At 43.6% G+C, this 21,754-nt stretch overlaps 2 protein-coding genes and 1 non-coding gene across 3 annotated transcripts in view; all 3 read right to left on the reverse strand.

The window, feature by feature from the left end:
* The window catches only part of LOC113438966 (radial spoke head 10 homolog B), a 23,023-nt gene extending 2,809 nt beyond the window's left edge, over positions 1-20,214 (reverse strand). The window contains exons 1-19 of the mRNA XM_087912708.1: positions 20,085-20,214; positions 18,450-18,720; positions 17,898-17,973; positions 17,555-17,623; positions 15,738-15,911; positions 14,543-14,628; positions 13,641-13,761; positions 12,737-12,913; positions 11,630-11,771; positions 10,773-10,894; positions 9,876-10,065; positions 6,733-6,841; positions 6,013-6,092; positions 4,869-5,017; positions 3,929-4,036; positions 3,429-3,608; positions 2,733-2,880; positions 1,293-1,373; positions 398-514 (exon numbers count right to left, since the gene is read on the reverse strand). Coding sequence (XP_087768834.1) covers positions 398-514; positions 1,293-1,373; positions 2,733-2,880; positions 3,429-3,608; positions 3,929-4,036; positions 4,869-5,017; positions 6,013-6,092; positions 6,733-6,841; positions 9,876-10,065; positions 10,773-10,894; positions 11,630-11,771; positions 12,737-12,913; positions 13,641-13,761; positions 14,543-14,628; positions 15,738-15,911; positions 17,555-17,623; positions 17,898-17,973; positions 18,450-18,720; positions 20,085-20,214 — 2,530 coding nt within the window. The remainder of the gene's footprint in view (positions 1-397; positions 515-1,292; positions 1,374-2,732; positions 2,881-3,428; positions 3,609-3,928; positions 4,037-4,868; positions 5,018-6,012; positions 6,093-6,732; positions 6,842-9,875; positions 10,066-10,772; positions 10,895-11,629; positions 11,772-12,736; positions 12,914-13,640; positions 13,762-14,542; positions 14,629-15,737; positions 15,912-17,554; positions 17,624-17,897; positions 17,974-18,449; positions 18,721-20,084) is intronic.
* On the reverse strand, positions 8,283-8,473 carry LOC113439018 (U2 spliceosomal RNA). Its single transcript, XR_003374490.1, has one exon. It is a non-coding gene; the product is annotated as a U2 spliceosomal RNA (small nuclear RNA).
* Positions 19,129-21,754, reverse strand: part of PMS2 (PMS1 homolog 2, mismatch repair system component) — a 13,655-nt gene continuing 11,029 nt past the window's right edge. The window contains exon 15 of the mRNA XM_087912709.1: positions 19,129-21,737. Within this exon, the coding sequence (XP_087768835.1) occupies positions 21,594-21,737 (144 nt within the window). The 3' untranslated portion in view covers positions 19,129-21,593. The remainder of the gene's footprint in view (positions 21,738-21,754) is intronic.

Raw genomic sequence — 21,754 nt, forward strand, 5'->3', positions numbered from 1 at the left:
GTCCAATCACACTTGGCCAATAAAGAATTCTATTCTATTCTATTCTATTCTATTCTATTCTATTCTATTCTATTCTATTCTATTCTTATTCTATTCTATCTACCTATATCTATCTATCATCTATCCATCTATCATCTATCTATCCATTTATCATCTATCTATCTATCTATCTATCTATCTATCTATCTATCCATCTATCCATCCATCCATCCATCCATCCATCCATCCATCCATCCATCCTAGATTAAATCAGTTTCATAAGCTAACATGAAAAGATATTTACTTCTTTTAATCACTCACACCTTAAAAAGTCAACTGATTAAACCTTGCAGGAAAAAAAGGCAGCCAGAATTGTGATATTGCCTTTGTTTCCAAAAACACCTTGCAAACCTCACACCTGCTAATTCCTTCATTGGACTACTTTTATCCTTCTCCTTTTCTAAGACGGGTGGAGGTCCAATGACTGCTTCTTTCTCTTCCGGTATGGGAGAAAACACGACATTCACAGTTACGCCTGAAAGAAAAAAAACACAGAACTAATAAATAATCAAACAGTGCTTTCTTTGCCTTTAAGAGTGGGGAAAGCCTCCAATTATGTTGGGAAAAAAATAAATGCAGAGTCGCGATGCCTTTCCACACTACAGGTAGTCCTGGACTAACTACAGTTCATTTAATGACCAAAGTTACAACGGCTCTGGAAAAAGTGACATGATCATTTTTCACAACTACAGCCTTGGCAGCATCCCCGTGGTCACGGGATCAAAATTCAGAGGCTTGGCAACTGGTTCATACTTACGACCGTTGCTGTGTCCCTTTTGCGACCTCCTGACAAGGAACGTCAATGGGGAAGCCGGATTCGTTTAACAACCAGGTTGCTGACTTATCAACCGCAGCAATTCACTTAGCAACTGTGGCAAGAAAGGTTCATAAAATGGGGCAAACCTCACTTAACAAATGTCTCAATAACAGAAAGTGTGAATGTAAGTCAGGCACTGCTTATACTTATGCAGATAGTTGCTTTAGTCTGGCAAGATTCTGCCTGTAGTTGCTTTAGTCTGGCAAGATTCTGTCTGTAGGTGAGCAACAATAAAGAAACTACTCCCAAATAACTCCTTGTGTTGTTCTTGGTCCTTTGAGCCTGACATACACAAGGACAACTTCCCTGGTGTGATTGGTGTGATGCCTGGAACATCATCTCAAGGAAGGACAAACTCTTAATTCTGCCCTCATTTATTTCTCTGGAGAGCCACCCAAAATTCATGGATTATACGGCCTGGATGTTTCACACTCACTTTGAGGGGAAGCAAGTTTTTCTTTGCCATGGGACTTTCCTCTGTGGGATTTCTCCTCTTTCTTCCCCTCCTTGCTTTTCCCTTTCTGAGAAAAGAAAAGGTAAACAGAAAAAAAGAGGATAAATCGGGAACCAGAGGAAGGAAGGAAGGAAGGAAGGAAGGAAGGAAGGAAGGAAGGAAGGAAGGAAGGAAGGAAGGAAGGAAAGGAAGGAAGGAAGGAAGGAAGGAAGGAAGGAAGGAAGGAAGGAAGGAAGGAAGGAAGGAAGGAAGGAAGGAAGGAAGGAAGGAAGGAAGGAAGGAAGGAAGGAAGGAAGGAAGGAAGGAAAGAAAGAAGGAAAAGGAAGGAAGGAAGGAAGGAAGGAAGGAAGGAAGGAAGGAAAGAATGAAGGAAAAGGAAGGAAGGAAAGAAAGAAGGAAGGAAGGAAGGAAGGGAAGGAAGGAAGGAAAGAATGAAGGAAAAGGAAGGAAGGAAGGAAGGAAGGAAGGAAGGAAGGAAAAGGAAGGAAGGAAGGAAGGAAGGAAGGAAGGAAAGGGAAGGAAGGAAGGAAGGAAGGAAAAGGAAGGAAGGAAGGAAGGAAGGAAGGGGAAGGAAGGAAGGAAAGAATGAAGGAAAAGGAAGGAAGGAAAGAATGAAGGAAAAGGAAGGAAAGAAAGAAGGAAGGAAGGAAGGGAAGGAAGGAAGGGAAAGAATGAAGGAAAAGGAAGGAAGGAAGGAAGGAAGGAAGGAAGGAAGGAAGGAAGGAAAAGGAAGGAAGGAAGGGAAGGGTGGGTTAGCAAAATTTGGCATGGCACCACAGAAAAGAAGGAGTGATACAGAAGGACACAGTGTGATGTTTCTCTCCAGAAAAATAGATATGCAGATTCCTCTCAATTCATTCCTTTTGAATTGCCCTGTGCAGAACTGGGGACAGTTGCTCAGCGTAACCCCACGTCCTCCTAACACTGATGAGGTTACCTAGTTGGGTAATGAAATGTCTGCAAGAAAATAACCAAGCTCAGAGAGCACCAAGGGCCCCCACAGTTGTTGTCCTCCTCCTCCCCCCCTCCTCCTCTCCTCCTCCTCCTCCTCCTCCTCCACTCTGCAAACTCCATTCCCTAAAGCACCTGAAGGCAGAGCAAGAAGCAACGGGGGGAAGCTTACAAAGAGAGGCCCAACCTAGAACGAAGGAGAAATTTCCTGACAAACTGATTAACCCGTGGAAACGGGTTGCCTTCAGAAGTTGTGGGCGTCCCATCACTGGAAGCTTTCCAGAAGAGGTTGGACAACCATTTAGGGTCTCCTGTTTGAGCAGGGGGTTGGACTAGAAGACCTCCAAGGTCCCTGCCATCCCGTTGGCTCCCGTTTTGGAAGGGCTGGTGGAACTGAAGGGCCATTGACTTCTCTTCCTTTGCCTATGCTACCACCCACCCAGCGCCTGGCCAAGGAAAGGGGGTGAGGACTTCCCTTTTTGTGGCCTTCCGGCTTCTTGCTCTTGCCCACTTCCACGAAATGCACAATCTTGCTTGAGGAATATTTGGAGCCAATTTGGATGGTGCTGGCGTCGGTGGCTTCAGTGCTGTCACTGCTGGTGCTTCTAGTACGAGTGGACTAGCGGTTGAAAACAGAACACAGTGTGAGTAGAAAAAGGAAGCCAAGGCACCTCATTTTCCGCGCCTGTCTCCAAAATCTGGCCAGGACTAGGCCAACAACCCCTCTTACCAACCATCTTGGAGGAACACGCATTTCATTAACCACAGTTTTGGCGTATTGTCTATAGCTGCATTCCCACAAGGGAGTTCCTGGCTGGTTTTCCACAACACATTTAAAGCAGGGGTGTCCAACCTTGGCAACTTCAAGACTTATGGACTTCCTCTCCCAGAATTCCCCAGCTGGCATGGAATTCTGGGAGCCGAAGTCCACAAGTTTTAAAGTTGCCAGGGTTGGACACCCCTGCGCTAAAGCTTAAACCAATCGCATAGACTCCGCTCGACACACTAAGCCATGACAAACATTATCCAAGGTTACCACTATTTAAACTTAGCCTAAACTTATTTGGTCTCTTCTTGACTTCTTCACCTACGAGGTCCCTTCCAACTCTGATTATCTGTTATCTGCTAGTGGCGTGAGCACATCCAAGGAACCAGAGCTGGGCTAACCTGAGGAGAAGGCAATTCGGGAGGCAAAGAGGCAGCTTCACTCTTGTCTGTCAGCTCGTCTGGTCGGTAAGAGGCCGTGACCGCTTGGGCCACCTCATCAGCCTGCTGCTTTAACATCTCGTCGGTGACATAAAGAAGAGCGCAGTCTACCAGAGCTTCAAAGAACTCGAGGAAGACAAGCTGAAAGAGAAACCGAAGAAGACAAGGCCAGGCAAAGAAGTCAAGAGAAGTCCTGAGAAGTCAAGAGGATTCAAGGATAATGTTCTGACCAAGGCTTCCTGAAACCATAATTAAGCACATGTTTAGCCCAAACAAATCTTGTTTTATTTCAACGCTGGGAATGAATGGCTGAGGAACTCTGGGAGTTGAAAGCCACAAGTCTTAAAGTTGCTAAAATTGGAAAACCCTGAGGCAGAAGACTTCTAAGCTCTAAAACCTTTCTCTTGAAATTGTTTCGCCTGTTGCCAATCTGTCCATCACAAGCTCTTTTCAGTTCATACCTCGTGCTCCAAATTCAGAATCTCTGCCTCCGAGACGAAAGGATTGTCTTTGGCCAAGATACCCACAACCTTGGTAGCTGTTAGTTGTTTGCTTATGAGTCTTAAATCCTAAAGATAGAAAAATAACCCCCCCCCCAAAAGAAGGTTAGTTTTAGCCATGTTTGTCTTAAGAATCGCACTTCAATGATTGATTGAGGCAGGACCTAGATAGGAGGGTGTGATGTCTCCAGCCCAGAGCTGAAGAAAAAGCTTCGTGGATGAGAAGTGAAACGTCTTCAAAGAAAAACCAGAAAACTCCAGTTGCCTCTTGAAAAAAAAGCACTTTTGCAATGTTAATAACCTTGAGATTACAAAGGAAGGTAAATATATGTGTCCCAGGATAATGTTGTTGTCAGGATTCCAACACTTAACCCCATTTAAATCATGAGTCTCTAGTTGAACTTCCAAACTTAAAGATTTATTAGGAGTAAACATGCCGGCACTGCCTGGGTGTAGCTGACTCTGAGACACCTCATTCATTGTCACCTTTGACCCTGGTTTTCCCCCCACACCCTGGGTGTATCCTAATTCATATTCTCCAATGGGACACAGCCATAGCCAAGAGTCATCCATCATGCTCTCCAGTTAGAATTTTGCATGGTAGAAACTTCAGTCACCTAGTTACTATCTTTGAGAACATTTATGGAATGCGCTTTCGGTTTTGCAAACTCCACACTGCTCTTTCAAACCCCTTTCCCTCCTCCCGTTCTGTTGGCAACGCTAAAAAGACCACAGAAATATTTTACGAGTTGACAGTTGCAAGATCCAATCTGAGCCAGTCGCTGGATCCTGCTGACCGAACCCAGATTGGATCGTGTGCGGCCTTGAAATGCCATAAGATCAGGTCGGTCAAGGTGGGTTAAAGAGACCTGCTGCTAAAGTTTCTGAGAGTTAAGATTACTTCCAGCATCCAAATGAAGTGTCTCATCTTCATTGTAGGTTCGTAAGGAGGGAGAGTGCTTGGTCTACAGAACGCCTGGAAAACCTCCCAGCACTTATCGATGTAGCTGAGCGCATAGACGGCTTGCTGTCGGTCGCTGAACAAAATGCCTGGGAAGGTGAGGAGAAGGTGAGAGGATTAACATAGCACTCGGGAAAACAAGGCGCTTCCGGGTTGAAAGGATTAGCTGGTGACATCATGGTTGCCCAGTTGAGGGCTCCTGTCGTGCCCCTGTCGGAATCTGATTCTGAGGGGGAGGCCAAGCAGCTGACAGGGAGTGGGAGTCTGGCTATGTTGGCTGTGGAAGATACTAGGGAAGGGCATAGTCTGGCTGGGCAGAGGTAGAACAAGGGAGAGGGAGTTCAGAGGAAGACCCAGGCCCACCCCCTCTTCATCCTAGGGCATGCAGGGAGGAACGGAGAAGAGAGCAACGTGGGTTGCGTGACTTAAGGGGGAGGAAAGGGCCCTGATTCCCTTAATTAGCCGTATCTGGGAACACAGTGTTTTAAACAGGAAGCTGCGCACAGCCAATGGTTGAGAGCAAATCATGAATTATCTGGTATTGTTGAGTCTTATCTGGGTTCCTGCCATCATCCCAACTGTGTGTGTTTTGCTGGCCTTTCAAGTCTGCAATTCCTTCTTCTGCCCTGTCCAGTTAATTACTGCAGCGTGGTTTGTGTGGATTTTTATTTACAGTTTGTATGTACTTTGTTTTTGGACTGAATTTCCTCCACTTAAAGGCTGTTCCTGAGAGAGTTTTTTTCTCCAGCTGAAGGTAACCTGGACATTGGGGACAAAGTTGGAGGTACTAAAGGGACTTTTCTTACTTATGTGACTGTGTTACCTTTGTGCCACGCCCCAGATCATCACAGCTCCTTTCATGGCTCTGGCAGGAGCTGGAGCGAAGGACGGGAGCTCAACCCTGCCCAACGGCAGCACTTGGGACTCGAACGCGAGCTTGCTAACCTGCACTCCAGCATTCTAACCACCCCAGCCACTGTGCTCCTTAGCTAGTTACTACAGGGATATTAATTGGTCAGACAACATAAGAGGGGAAACTGAAGAAGGTCAGAAAATCCACCAGCCACGCAAAAGTTGACCCTACCTTTGATACGGCAGGCATGGGGACAAATATTCTTGACCATCAGCTTGGAGAAGCACTTGAATAGGCGAGGGCTTGTGTCACTAGGGTTAGAGAAGACTACTATTATAAGGTTGCTATTGGAAGAACCAACAAAAGCAGGTTCAAAAATTCGGGGAAAAATAAATCAAGTCGAGTTCATTTTACATCTGAGAGGCTATCCCCATTGCGCTGAGTGCTGAGATGCATTCAGTGCTCAACCCAACCTGGTCCTTTCCATACTCAGCTTGGTCCAAAACTTAATTCTGGGAGTTCAGATCCAACTCACCTGAAGAGGGTTGAGTGAGAGAAGGCTGGGCCACATGCAAAAGTGCAAAGCCACAGCGTTAGCGAAATAAAAAGCCACTTCGATTAATTGGACAGCGCTTAGAAAAACAATAATATAAAAACTTCCCTGAGAATTAACTGCAGGTGGTAAATGTCACTGGCCTTGATGTGATAAAAAGCGACAACCGCCCACGCCCCTCATCTTTGCCTCTCCTTGTGATGGAAGTCATCCATATTTATCAAACAGCGAGGAAAAGGTTTCTCCAGGCGTAAAAAAAATCTCCATAACTTGGTCTAAATTCCTTTTAAACCCATCTAAACCGGAGGCACAGAAACTCAGATATACCCTCCATTGGATAGACGTGGGCAGAGGGGTCTCAAACGGTGTGACCAGGTCATCAACTGCGCTCTACTTACTCAAAATCCTTGTGATAAATGTGGAAGGACAGGTAAATCAGGTACGTCAAAAACATCCGAAGTAGCAAAGTCTCATATGGAGAATGAATCTCTTCCAGTAACGTTTTATCTGAAAAACACAAATACCATCATGCACAGAAACAGGAGATTTATCTGCCTGTCATCTATCTACCACCTAGCTAGCTATCATTTGTCTATCATCTTACCCATTATCTATCATCATCTAACATCCTATCTATCTTTATCATCTATTATCTATCTTCTATCTACCTAGGTAGGTAGGTAGCCAGCTTCATTTACCTATCTATCACACAGAAATATCATCCGCAAAGAAGGAAAAGAAAGAGGCGGAAAGAAAATGAAAGGAAAGGAGAAGAATGGAATAAGAAAAGGATGAGAACTTGAAATAAAGTTGGAGGGAGGAGGAATAGAAAGAAAACATGGAAGGAACTGAAATAAAGGGGAAAAAACAAGAAGGAGAAGCAGTGAATAGAGAAAGCCTAGGAGGAAAAGAGGAAGAAAGAACAAGAAAAACCTTGCACGAAGAAGAGAGAAAGGAAGAACAGAAGGAGACGCATTATAGAATGGAACAAACAGAAGAAAACATATAAGGGGAAAAAATGGAAGGAACTGAAATAAAGGGGAAAAAAACAAGAAGGAGAAGAGTTAGAAGTGAATAGAGAAAGCCTAGGAGGAAAAGAGGAAGAAAGAACAAGAAAAACCTTGCACGAAGAAGAGAGAAAGGAAGAACAGAAGGAGATGCATTATAGAATGGAACAAACAGAAGAAAACATATAAAGGGAAAAAATGGAAGGAACTGAAATAAAGGAGGAAAAGCAAGAAGGAGAAGAGTTAGAAGTGAATAGAGAAAGCCTAGGAGGAAAAGAGGAAGAAAGAACAAGAAAAATGTTGAACGAAGAAGAGAGAAAGGAAGAACAGAAGGAGACGCATTATAGAATGGAACAAACAGAAGAAAACATATAAGGGAAAAAAATGGAAGGAACTGAAATAAAGGGGAAAAAAACAAGAAGGAGAAGAGTTAGAAGTGAATAGAGAAAGCCTAGGAGGAAAAGAGGAAGAAAGAACAAGAAAAACGTTGCACGAAGAAGAGAGAAAGGAAAAACAGAAGGAGATGCATTATAGAATGGAACAAACAGAAGAAAACATATAAAGGGAAAAAATGGAAGGAACTGAAATAAAGGAGGAAAAGCAAGAAGGAGAAGAGTTAGAAGTGAATAGAGAAAGCCTAGGAGGAAAAGAGGAAGAAAGAACAAGAAAAATGTTGAACGAAGAAGAGAGAAGGAAGAATAGAAGGAGATGCGAAAAACATATAAGGGAAAAAAATGGAAGGAACTAAAATAAAGGGAAAAAAACAAGGAGAAGAGTTAGAAGTGAATAGAGAAAGCCTAGGAGGAAAAGAGGAAGAAACAAGAAAAATGTTGAACGAAGAAGAGAAAAGTAAGAAAGAATAGAAGGAGATGCATTATAAAATAGAACAAATAAAAGAAAACAGAAAAAAAAATACTGAAATCTAATTTTGAACCACATTAGGGGGGTGCACTGGGCCTGGAAGTACTGCAATACCAGGTCAATGCGTGGAGTGGATGGAGCAAGCCCCTGTTCCATCTCCCAGTTGCAAAAATCCATTTAATACATAGTCTTCAGATAGAAGACATATCAGATATTAAACTGATAAGAACAGATACTACACTTGATCTTAGCCAAAAGGCCGAGAAGCGATACCTGAGGGTTGGCGGGATGCACAAGGGCTTCCCTTTTCTTGAAATCACAGGTTTGTGCGACCGCATCGGAGTTGCGCGTGGGCTAAGTACTAAAGCCAGGTCTGGCCGGTTCCTGCTCTCAGGATTAGCCTCTGAAAAACACGCCCTTTCCAAATCCCACCAGAACAAAGTCCTTCCAGTTATGAGGATCTGCAGAATTTATCGTTTTTCCCTGGATTATGTCAAATTTGGGGCTTTCTGCCCTGGCCGTCGGTTTTAGATTTGCATAGCTCCGCCCCCTACATCTTCCGGATTGGTTAAGTTTCCTTTCAACAGCTTGTCGCTTTAAAAAAACAACAACCCCAAAACTCTTTAGCTTAAGATTGCATGTTGTTTTATTATCTTCTGCTAAGAAACAGCAACAATACACAACTGGTTTTTGCAAATCCTGCAGAGATTTGGATGTGAAATTTTTTAAAAGAGAGAGAAATCTGTTTCTGTATTTATCTCTCTACCGATTCCAGCCCCTTGCTTCCGGTTTCTATTTCTTTCAACCTTTTGTCATTTGAACCCTTTTTCTCTTTCATTCCTTCTTGCAAAAAAAAAAAAAAAAAAAAAGGCATTTAAATCCTAAAAACATTCAGAAAAAAATTCCAAAAGGAAAGAAGTATGTAAGAGAGGTGTGTGTGTGTGTGTGTGTGTGTGTGTGTGTGTCTGTGAGAGAGAGAGAGAGAGAGAGAGAGAGAGAGAGAGAGAGAGACTGAAAATTTACATTTGAATACTTCAAGGACTGATTGATTATCTTGTAAAATGCAAAAAATGTGGGTGAGCAATTTACACAGTTGCTGGGCATGTTAAAAGTCAAAGTCGCCAGGAGTCAACAATGACCTAAAATCACACACATACACACACAAACATACTTTGCCCTGAAGTTAAAAAATATTGGACCAAAATACAAAAACGGTTGTATGAAATTACAACATGCCGAATAGAATTGAAGCCAGAACTGTTTGTTCTGGCGGTTATTAATGGAACGTACCCACCACAAAAGATAAAATATTTGATTTTACACATAAACCACAGCAGCGAGAATTGCACTCGCACAATCCTGGAAAATGGTCACTATACCGACAGATTGTTTAGTACTCCGAAAGATCTTAGATTGCACAGAAATGGATCCACTCACCTTAAGAGTTAAAGGACAAGGAAGACTCTGGAATATTATCCCGTTTGGGAAAATGGTTGAAATTGCCTCGCTCTGCCTCTCCCCTGCTCAGCCCAGCCAGGCTGTGCCCTTCCCCAGTTTCTTCCCCAGCCAATGGAGCCACACTCCCACGCCCTGTCAGCTGTCAGGGGCATGACAGTTTGGGATAAACCAGGACCCCATCACGAAGTCATGGCCTTGCAACAAGAAAGACGCACCGTTGAGAATGCGGTCCATGGAAGCGAGGGTCTGGTTGCAGTAGTGAAACCTGCAGTCCTTCAAGAACCTCCAGAACTGAAGCTTGGTCATCAGGAAGGTGTTGTCCAGCGAGTGGTCATAGCCCAGGCTGCTGTAGAAGGTGTAGATCCTCCTCAGCTCAGAAATGTATCTCAGCACAGCGTATTCTGTCTAGGAGAAGCGAAGAATGGATCGAGAGTAAGAGAGGAGGGTTGATATGGGCCCCCGTTGATGTTTCAGCGAGTAGGGCCCGCCTGGAGATGTGTGGGGATCCTTGGTGGGTTTCTTGCAGACATTTCTTTACTGAACTAGGTAACGTCATCAGTTTTCTTTCATCGGTGCTAGCTACCTAGTTGAGTAATGAAACGAAAGAAAACTCCAAGCTCAGAAAGCACCAAGGATCCAATAGTTCTCCTCCTCCTCCTCCTCCTCCCCCTCCCCCCTCCTCCTCCTCTCCACAATCTCCACTCCTTTCTAGCACTGATGATGTTACCTCTTTGGGTAATGAAACCTCTGCAAGAAAACCACCAAGCTCAGAGAGCGTCAAAGACCTCACAGTTCAAACTCTGAGCTACAAATATTCCCTTCTGTTGGTCCCGGAGTGGTATGATGTGTCTGCCGGCGTCTCTTTCCAGCAGACAATTCCGCGCAACGTCAGCCTCTCACGTTGCTTTGTGAAGCTTCCAAATTATATAAACCGTGGACACCACTTCCAAACACCCTAAGAGAGTTTGGCTCTTCCTTTTGTTCATTGCAACAACCCTTTCCATCTTGGTTGGAAGACCAGGATCTTAACTTTTTCTTCTTCTGTTAGTGTCTTGTTTTGGTTCTATCGTTTGGGCCCCCAGTGTTGTGAGTGTAGACCAAGCTTTCCATACCTGTTTCATTTCATCTTCCTTATCTTTTTCCGGAAATAAAGCCAACAAGGTCGAAAGATCTATTTCGATGTTTGGTCCTGACAAAGAGGAGATCCTGGAATGATCGACAACTTTGACACTATCTGGGCGGTGAAAAAGAGAAAATGACAAATGCTTCAACCTTCTTTAAAAGAAAGGCACCGTCGTGGAAACTGAGGGCATCTACAGGGAAGGATAAACGCAAACACAAATGTTTCATCCAGGTTGTCCCAGAGGTGCTTTTTTTCAAGAGGCACCTGGACTTTCTGGTTTTTCTTTGAAGATGTTTCGCTTCTCATCCAAGAAGCTTCTTCAGCTCTAACTGGATAGTGGGGAAGGGAAGCATTGATACTCCTTGCAGGCGGAGCTGGTCATTTGCATCCATTTTAGAGTCGCTGAGGCCACTTAGTGGTTTATCTGTGTCCTGAGGGTCACCCGGGGAGTGCAAATGAGAGTGAAGCCTTTTTGGAACTGCTGCAGATCAACCTCCAAGTGGCCTCAACGACTCTCTAAAAAGGATGCAAATGACCAACAGGGTCCATGTGATCTCCTTCTGACAAAGTCAATGGGGAAGCCAGATTTGCTTCACAACTGTGTTATTAATTTAACAAGTGCAGCTGATTCACTTAACAGCTGTGGCAGGAAAGGGTGTAAAATGGGACCAAACTCACTCATATTTCACTTCGCAATAAGAAATTTCAGGCTCAATTGTGGTCCAAAGGTGAGGACTACCTCTATTTTGAAACTTCTTCTATTTTAAAAGCTGAGAAGGTTTCAAGAATGTTAGATAAAGCTCATCAAGTCTAATCTTTTCTTCTACCTACTTTGAAGCAACTCACCTATGCCAGAAAAACCCTTCAAAGAGCGGTTGCTCAGTGCTTCCATATTGGTCATGTCTATTTGCAAGGATGGGCATTCCGTTATGTGATCGTAGTTAAATTCGCCTTCGTACACACGGCCGTTCTTGAAAACCAGCTTGCCCTGAAGGGTGGGGGGAAAGGAACAGGGTTCTGCTTTTAAAACCTGGTTAACTTTTACCCATACTAGACCCACACACGATCTCTCTTCTCCTGGGCTGTTGAGTTTGCAACATTAGAGGAAGAGACGGGACTGTAGGCTAGAAACGGGTGCTAGGTCATGGCTGGGAACATTTTAGCAGCTAAGCAGGGTTGGAGCTGAGTAGCACATGGATGGGAAGGTGACTAAATTTCAGAGAATGTAGAAGAATAGAAAGCCAAAAAAATATATGAGAAAAGGTAGTAGTGTTGAACATTCTCCGCGTGTGATTGCCAAGAAAATGATCAAGGTGTTCAATGAGTTGAGTTCAACTTGAAGAAATTGGTCTTAAAATGATTGTTATTTTGCTCTGTGGTAAATTTGACGTATTAATGTGTTAGAGAAATTGTTTATAATCTTGGTTTGTTTTTCACCATAAAATCTTGCTCGCAGGCTTTGGAGGAAGCTCAGAGATCACAAGCCAAGGAGCTTAACTTCCAAACTCCTAAATTCAGGAGAAGCAAAAATGAAGACCTATGGAAAACCTCCATTGCTTGGGTAGGTGCATAACATCCATTTTAAGGGACTGAAGATGTAAAATATCTACCTATCGTACAGAAGTATGTATAAATAAGAAACAGGATCCTGCCTCCAAAAAGTGTTGGCATGAACATGTCTGAGATGGACCAAACCCTCAGTAGCTGATCACTTTTCAGTCTAACATGTGATGGGGACTAAGCCCAAGGAGTTAATGATGCTCTACAAACCCAGAAAACGGGTTCATGGAATAAACTATGGCTTAATTCACAAGAATAAGGGGATTGTGTGAACAGGAACGGAACGAAAGATCTAGGAAAGAGGAGAGAGAAACAAGGATGGGCTACGTGTTTAGAAGAGCAAAATGACTGCTCTGATCTTCTCGCTCTTTCCCCAAAATTCTTCATCCTTACCGCGCCATGTTTTTTGTTCAGCACCCATTCTCCGTCGTACATGGCGCCGCTGGCAAAGAAGAATTTCCCGTGTCCGTGCCGATCACCGTTGACGAACTCTCCCACGTACTCATTCCTTAGGGGATACTGTGACCCAGCGATCCTCTTCAGATACCAGGTGTGGGTACCTTGCCCGTGCTAAGGAAATCAACCAGAACATTTCCCTAGAGCAGTGATTTTCAATCTTAGTGACTTGAAGGGGTGTGGACTTCAACTCCCAGAATTCATGCTGGCTGGGGAATCCTGGGAGATGAAGTCTACAATATCTTAAAGGTACTGAAGTTTGCTTGTCCTAGAGGTCTCCAACCTTGCCAGTTTAAGATTTTTGGACTTCAACTCCCAGAATCCCTCAGCCAACAATTCTGGGAGTTGAAGTACAGAAGTCTTAAAGTTGCCAAGGTCGGAGACCCCCTGATTTTATGGTTTTACGGGGGGGAAACACATGGACTTTTAACACATCTAACTCAGCCATTGTTTAGATGTCCAAATGAATTCTATATCCAAACTTTGAGAAACAAAGTCTAGAGAAACCCTTAGGTCCATACAAGACTAAGCCATAACCATCGATGAAGATGATGGTGATGAAGCTGTTATTCATTCAGTGGTGTCTGACTGTTGGCAATTTTATGGGCCTGGTCTCTCAACATCTTCCAGTCTTGCACGACTTCTCTGAGTTGTTCTATGCTCTGGCTGATGTCCGTTTGATGGTCTCCCACCATCATGTTCTTTGATGGCCTGACTTCCTTTTACCACTAACTCTTCCAAACACAATTGCTTTCTCCAGTGAATTCCCACACGTGACATGGCCGCAACTCTCTATAGTTGGAGGATTTGGGAAAAGAAAAACTGTTCTATTTGGTCTCACCTGTACACCATTAACCCACATTCCAGTGTATTCCTGGTTTGATGTTAGCCACCTCATTCGTCCTTCTCCATGGCGTAGGTCTCTCTCCCATTGCCCTTCATAGATATTTCCAGATTTGTAACTGTTCAAAGAGACCGAGAAGAACATCAACACTATAGTTCAATAAACGGAGGAAAATCATTTTAAGGCAGACCAGGCCTTCCCAAAAAGGAACCTTCCAGATGGAAGTTCAGCTCCCAGCATCTCCATCGAAAATAGCCCTTTTTGTTGAAAATTCTGGAAGTCCTGTGTAGATCAAATGTCATACATCAGAAGCTTTCCTCTCATTAAAACAAAAAAACAAAAACAGAATATGCAGGAGCAATTTTCTTCAGGAACACCACTGAGTTTGAAGCCTTATCATCCCTTTCTTCATCCCAAAACTTGGTTTCTGAGCCAAACAGTATTTCCTAAAATCTAGCAGTTGCATTTTATTCTGGTCCTTGTCCTACTGGCTCCATAAAATTGGGGTGAACATTCTTGTGATCCAGGGGGGACAATATCTAAGGGGCTGCCACGAAGAAAAGGGGGAGTCAACCTCTTCTCGAAAGCTCCTGAGGGCAGGACAAGAAACAATGGATGGAAACTGATCAAGGAGAAGAGCAACCAAGAACTAAGGAGAAATTTCCTGACAGTGAGAACAATTAACCAGTGGAACTGCTTGCCTCCAGAAGTTGTAAATGCTCCATCACTGGAAGTGATGGACAGATTGGATAACCATTTGTCTGAAATGGTGTAGGGTTTCCTGCCTAGGCAGGGGGTTGGACTAGAAGACCTCCAAGGTCCCTTCCAACTCTGTCATTCCATTATGTAACTCCTCCGAAAGTTCTAACTTCCCCACAGAGAAGAAAGGATCGTCTTACCGTCTTACTCCCCATCCACTTTTTATGTTATTCACAAAGTCTCCTTCGTACCAAGAAGAACCGGACTCGTTGTAGTAAATGGTGCCCTGAAAATCAATTGCACAAATACTTTAATGCACTTAAGACGACTCAACCATCAGGTTTTTACACCAGCAGAAGACATGTTACTAAAACACTTCAGATTATCCGTCAGTCTGCTAAGAAGCCAACCCCAAGATTTCCTCCTTTGTGGCTGGGAGAAGGAAAGGCCCGGAAGAGGATTTTAAGTTGATGCTGGATGGGACAGCCATGATCTCAGATAATCAGAGTTGTAAGGGACCTTGTAGGTCATCTAGTCCAACCCCCTGCCCAAGCAGGAGACCGAACATCATTTCTGACAGATGGGAGTCCAATCGCTTCTTGAAAATCTCAAGTGATGATGTTCCCACAACTTTTGAGGGAAAGCTGTTCCATTGGTTGATTGTTCTCACTGTGAGGAAATTTCACTTTATTTCTAGGTTGAATCTCCCTTGTCTGGCCTTTGGGGGCTTTAGAAAATAGCTTGATCCCCCTCCTTCTCTCTGGGGCAGCCCCTCAAATATTGGAAGGCTGCTATCCTGTCTCCCCTGGTCCTTCTCTTTACTAGACTAGCCAGGCCCAGTTCCTGCAACCGTTCATCGTATGTTTTAGCCTCCAGAGACCCCTCATCGTCCTGGTCGCTCTTCTCTGCACTCTTTCAAGAGTCTCAACATCTCTGCAAAGAAGACCTTCCTGCCCAGAATCCAATCATGGCAACTACAGGTAACTTCACCCTTATAACCACAATTGAGCTCAACATTTCTGTTGCTAGGTGAGACAGTTCTGAGGTAAATTTTGTCCCTTTCTTGCTGCAAGTTGTTAAAGGAATCACTGCGGTTGTTCAGTTAGTGACATAGTTGTGAGGTGAATCTCGCTTTCCCCACTGATTTGGCTTGTCAGAAGGTCACAAAAAGGGGGATTACATGTCCCCGGGAAATTGTAACTGCCATAAATACGAGTCAGTTGCCAAGCGGCTGGATTTAGATCGTGTGACCATGGGGAGGCTGCAATGGTTGCATGTGTGAAAAATGGTCATAAGTCACTTTTCTCAGTGCCTTTGTAACTTTGAACGGTCACTAAAGGAACGGTTCTAAAACAAGGACTCCGTGCATGCTTCCAGCGACCACGTTTTCGCTACCTTGCCGTGTCTCTTGCCTTCCACCCACTGGCCAATGTACGAAACAGGATAGGTGCCACATTTGTACATGCCGAAACCGTTTCTGATCCCATTCTTCACTTCACCTTCGTACGTGCTGCCGTCCAGCCACTTGTAAGTGCCATGATCCATTTGCACATTCTTGACGAAGTTTCCCTGCAAGAGAGGAAAGTGTAGGAGTAAGAAGCAGCTCATTCTTTTACCTTTCACCTTGAAAGGTAGGAAAACTCGACCACGTCGAGCAGGAGGGAAGGTCTCCAAACTTGGCAATTTTAAGTCTTGTGGACTTCAACTCCCAGAATCCCCCAGGCAGCCATTTCGGACAAGTGAACTGTCTGATCTCTTCTTAAAAACCTCCAGTGATGAGGAGTTTCCATGAATTGCTTCTTGTCCTGCCCTCGGGTGCTTCGGAGAATAGCTTGACTCCCTCTTCTTTGTGGGATCCCCTTAGATCAGGGGTCTTCGAAACCTGACAGCTTTAAGACTTGTGGACTTCAACTCTCAGAATCCAGTCAAGTTAGCTCAGGAATTCTGGGAGTTGAGGTCCACAAGTCTTAAACTTGCCAAGTTGGAAGACCCTTGCCTTAGATATTGGAACACTGAATGGAATAACGAAGTGAAAGGACCTTAGAAGTCTTCCAGTCAGTGGTGGGATTCCAAATTTTTTACTACCGGTTCTGTGGGTGTGGCTTGGTGGGCATGGCAGGGGAAGGATACTGTAAAATCCCCATTCCCTCCCTGCCCCACTAACCTGCTTTCCAGCTCTGTTCTTCTGTGCAGGGCAACAAAAGAAGACCCAGCCGATCAGCTGGGACTCAAAGGGAGGCGGAGAAGAGATGGGGGCAGGCCAGTCAGAGGTGGTATTCTCAACTACTGAAAATTTCTGCTACCGGTTCTCCGAACTACTCAAAATTTCCGCTACCGGTTCTCCAGAACTGGTCAGAACCTGCTGAATACCACCGCTGCAAGTTCTAGTCCAATCCCCTGCTCAGGTAATAAACCCTGTAATATTTTAGACAAACAGTTGTCTTCTTTAAGACCTCTCGCCTTCTAGCAGCTCTGTGCATGTGTGCACTGGGAACAGGCTCCCCTGGCTCCTCGGCCTTGCTGCTGTCAGATTCTGGAAGCTCCGGAGTCAGCACTCCAACCCCAGTTGGTCCTGGCCCCATCTCTGCATCGGATGCAGGACCCTCGTTCGAGTCCTCTCCAGACTCCCTGATTGGTCCCCGTTCTTCCCCATTGTCCAATTACACTGCCATCTGCACAGGCTGCCGCCGAACCACAACAAACAGTTCCCCTAGGGTGAGCTGTCTCAAGGAAAGCGATCACAAGGGGAGGGGGACAAAGGAAGCGACACAAAGACATGCTGAAAGCCTCTCTCAAGTCCCCTGGATAGTGACCCTACCTCCTGGGAAACCCTGGCATGAGATTGATTGACATGGCCCACGCTGATCCACCGAGGCTGCCAGACATTTGAAGACGGAAGGACAACCACAGCACAACAGAAGAGAGCACTCCGCAGAGCCAGAGCTGCAAATGCTGCAATAGTGGTACCCGCACATCTCTGCCCAACACGTGGCAGAACATTCCATGTCCATAGAGGCCTTACTGGCCACCTGTGGACACTCCGTGGACAGCCACAACTCGTTAGATGTCAAGGTCCTCTTCAAAAATGGACGAACGTCATTTGAAGACAGACCAGGCCTTCCCAACCAGGAACCTTCCAGATGGAAGTCTGACTCCCAACATCTCCATGTAAAATAGCCCGTCTTGCTAAAAATTCTGGGACAGTTACTCACCTCGTACTGCACTCCATCGGCCCACGTGTAAGTCCCTCGTCCGTGCATGAGCCCTTCTGAAAACATGCCCTACAAAATGGCAAGAAGAAGCTGACGAGTGGATGGCATGATCCCTCAAATTGCAGAACAGTAAGGAAAGTCAGATTTCTACACGTCTGCCAGAAAGTCACTCAGCCCTGGTTTTCTCACCAGGGTTGAGTTCACGCCACTCTTTCAATCCACATACAGGAAATAAAAGAAGCTAGCCTTTAAATCCACCCTACTCCTCAAGGAAATAATGAAATGGCCTATCCCACGGAAGGAAATTCTATATCCTTAAGATTTAACACATAGATATTGTCACCTTGTAGACGTTGCCTCCTTGAAAATAGGCAGTTCCTTCCCCTTCATACAAGCCTCGGACCTTTTCTCCCTCGTAGCTATGGAAAACATAAATTCAAGATGAAAATTTATTTGTTTGTTGGTTGGTTTGTTGAATTACTAAATTGGTATGCTGCCCGTTTTACTGCCAAGCGACTCTGGGCAGCTCGCGGTATCATAAAATCAATGCAAGCCATTAAAATTAATGAAGTTTCTGGTGAGTTACATGATTCTTATTATTTGGGGATTAATCCCCTCAGAGGCTAGGGGCTATGTTATCTGATTTTCTCAATGGCTCTCCTTTGCAAGCACTGAGTGGATTGTTTATCTAGCTTGCAACACTTTTACCAGGTGTGAAATGCTCTTGGCGGAATGCCCAGAAGTTCAATTAAGCCTAGGAAGCGCTTTCCCTTGCTGCTTGTCTTTCTGAGGTTATCAGGGGCTCTCTGAGCCCCTGCGAGCCCCCAGCAGCCCACCCCTGGATACCAGCACCCTGTGACCATACTCCATTTTTTTAGCAAAACTCTGGTTTTACCTTTCAACAATCAGTTGTGTGAGGATGGGTTCTTCATACTCAATGGGTTCAGGGACAGGGGGAGGCTCTGCGTCCTTGTTTTCTTCTTTGGAAGCTACCTGAGAAGCCAAGTGTTCGTCCCCCTGGTCTGCCAGAGGTGGGACATTCTGGTTGGAAACGGCTAACTCCATGGATGTGTCATGGGCTGGAGTAGTCGCCGACTTGTCTCCCTTTTTACTCTCTTTCTTCTTATCTTTACCCATCGCTCTGACGTAGGACAGAATTAGGCGTCCTGGGAAAGAGTGCAGCTCCTCTTTTTAATCTTGAGGTGGGAAAAATAAATACTTCATTAGGAGGCGTGCCTACACTTCAGAGAGAGAGAAATGATTGAACAATGATTATACAGGTATTCCTCAACATACAACCACAACGAGATCAGAATGTATGTTGCCAACCAAGGTGGTTGTTAAGTGAATCATACCCAACATTCTGAACTTTTTTTGCCATGGTTCTTAAGTGAATCACTACAGTTGTTAAGTGACTCACATGGTCAGTAAAATTTAAAATTAGTTAAGTTTATTACTTATTTTCTTTGTTGAGCAATTAAAAGGCAATGATGACATATTGAATGTAATAAAAACTTATTTATAGTTGTTGACCAACAATCTAGTAGAATAAATAAAACCCGAAACATAATCAAAAAAATTATAATTTTTATTGATGTTCGAAGAATTTACTACTTTGTAACATAGTGAAACGTACATACAAAAAAAGCCTTCATAGAAGCCTTATTAAATTTTTACTTTATGTTGTTATATTACAAAGAAGAGTTCTTTATTTCAGAAAATTGTCCTATGGATTTATTTATTTTTTTCAAAAATTCACTTTTATTTTGCCCATTTCCCTTCTGTTGTACAAATGGGCCTGCTTAATGCACAGCCTAAGTGCAGAAATTGTTTTTAATGCTTACTTCTTATACCTTCAGTTTAAAGTTTATAACTTAATAAAAATCATTTTTAGATGTTTTTAGATATTAATGTTAAACTGCACATTTTTCTGATTTTTTTTTTAGTTTTGTTCTTGAATTGTCCTTTGTAAAGCCAAGTTACATCCATAAACAACATTCTTTACCCTGATGGAGCCTTTATATTTTTATTTCCAAGAAAATATGGTCATTATACATTATACACATGTTTAAAAAAAGAACAACCCCGACCTCTTTCTAAAAACCGGGAGCTTTTTCTCATTGTTATTATTTTTAATAGCCCTTGGATTGTAAGGATTTTTGGGGTGGGAAATGCTTCTATTCCAGAAAGCAACATTTGAAAACTCCAAATGTAACTGCAAAAGACCACTCCAAACTGTAACTTTTAACCAGCTTTTAAGGCCTTTTAAGAACAAACAGAGAGACCCAGAATGGATCCAAATTTGACTCAATAACGAAAATAAGAATAATAACTAGCCCCCAAATCACTGCATGGGCCAGCAAGGTTGGGAGGGATGTTCAAGAATTTGCAATAACCGTACTAGCAAAACACAGGAGTGGGGTGGGGATTAGGGGAATTGTAGTCCTTCAGCTATCAGGGGCTGGGCAGCAAATGCAAACTTGAAAGCCACGAAGAAAATCAAGGGGGGGGAATATATATTAAAATCCACCTCTTTGGAAATCCCTCCTATTTTGCAACCCTTTGCAAAAAGTTGGCTGAAGTTTCCCTGCGACGCCAGTTGCTAAGAGGACTGAGTCGTAGCCATAGCAACGATGGTATGGGGCTTGGGCGGTGGCCATAGCAACCACAGGACTGGGCGGGGCGAGACAGAAGCTTCCTGGTTGGGCGGGGCTTTGGTCAGCTCTTCTTCCGGGTTGACTTTTCGGTATAACAACAGTAGAAAACTGGCTCGGATTTGCAAAGGGGGAGTTTTGATTTTGAAAGTCCGGCCCAATTGCACAACTGCGGAATAGCACACAAATGTCCCACCTTTAGATAGTTGTTTGTTTGTGTATATGCATCACATTGAGAACACAGAACATAAAATCACAGGATGGGAAGGGACCTGGGAGGTCTTCTAGTCTAACCCTCTGCTTGAGCAGATCATCTTACACCATCCCAGACAAACAAGTTGTCCAATTTCTTTTTCACGACAATAAAAAGCGTACGCATGCAGAGATAATGTATATTAACTTCATTATTTGATGAATTAGAATATGAACTTTTTTATTCTTTACAGATCATCTGAGATTGATCAGGTCTGCCTGCTCTTGTTTGCGATTAATTGGATGCTTTCAAAATTATTCTTTAGAAGGACATAACAGGCACAAATTATTTTTTTTTAATTTTAAATTCAAGCTAATTTTATAAAGAAGTTGATGCAAAGTGACAGATAACTTCCAAGTCGGTCAAGCTCCGATTTTAGAAATGGCCCAATTCCTCCCTTATTTATTAAACCTATTGCTTTTCTATTACTCAGGAGCAAGAAAATTCATGTAGATACAGAAGATGAGAAAGGAATTTAAGGGTGAATGTTATGCTCAAAACAATGAAGACAAATCAGATACTAAAGGCTGTAATAGTAGAGAATTGTTTAAGCCTTTCGTTTTCCAATTATTAAAATGCTGTGACGACATAAAACTCACAACTGGCATCAACCATCTCTATCATACCTACAGGAACTGGCCATCACATTGTACACTGTAGATGGAAACCATTCTGTTAAAGCACAAAGAAGTTTTGTGTATTTTTTTTTTATTCTTTATTTATAAAACAGGTCTGTTCTAAAATAGAAAATCCTCTAAAAAGTCAGTTATGTGCACTTAATTCTTCCTGTCCAGAGGAAATCGATAAAATGGACAGAAAGCCAATCTTTCCACAAAGGTAGCCGTAAAACAAGTCCATTTGGGGGGGTGGACGGGTAAAAATCTCTATTTTCTGGCTGCTTTTTTAAACAAAAATGTGAAAAGTCTTTTTTCAGAGGGCAGGAGATGGAAAGTTATTGTGTCTACATGAACCATTTGAGAGAAAGAGAGAAAAAGAAAAAAACACACATGTTCTTCTTTTGCAGCCATTATTTAAGCTTCTGGTCCAGCAAAATCGAGAGCTTTGTGACAGCTTATGATTCTAAAATGAGACTGCGGTTGCGTTCCACAGTAAAGTAAGTGCTAGAATCCTGTCACTCTTGTGTAATGAGGTCCAGGTTGACTAAATGCCGTATGGTGGGCCTTCCGTGCGGACAATTCCAAGGATGCTCAATTTCACCCATGTGAGAAATCAGTTTCTTCATTTCACCGGCGGTGAGGGCGGTTCCAATCATCACCTGTAACAGGAGCAAAG

This window comes from Pseudonaja textilis, chromosome 14 (assembly GCF_049901715.1).
Source record: "Pseudonaja textilis isolate UNSWEBS1 chromosome 14, rPseTex1.2, whole genome shotgun sequence".
In the NCBI taxonomy this organism is placed as follows: Eukaryota; Metazoa; Chordata; class Lepidosauria; order Squamata; family Elapidae; genus Pseudonaja; species Pseudonaja textilis.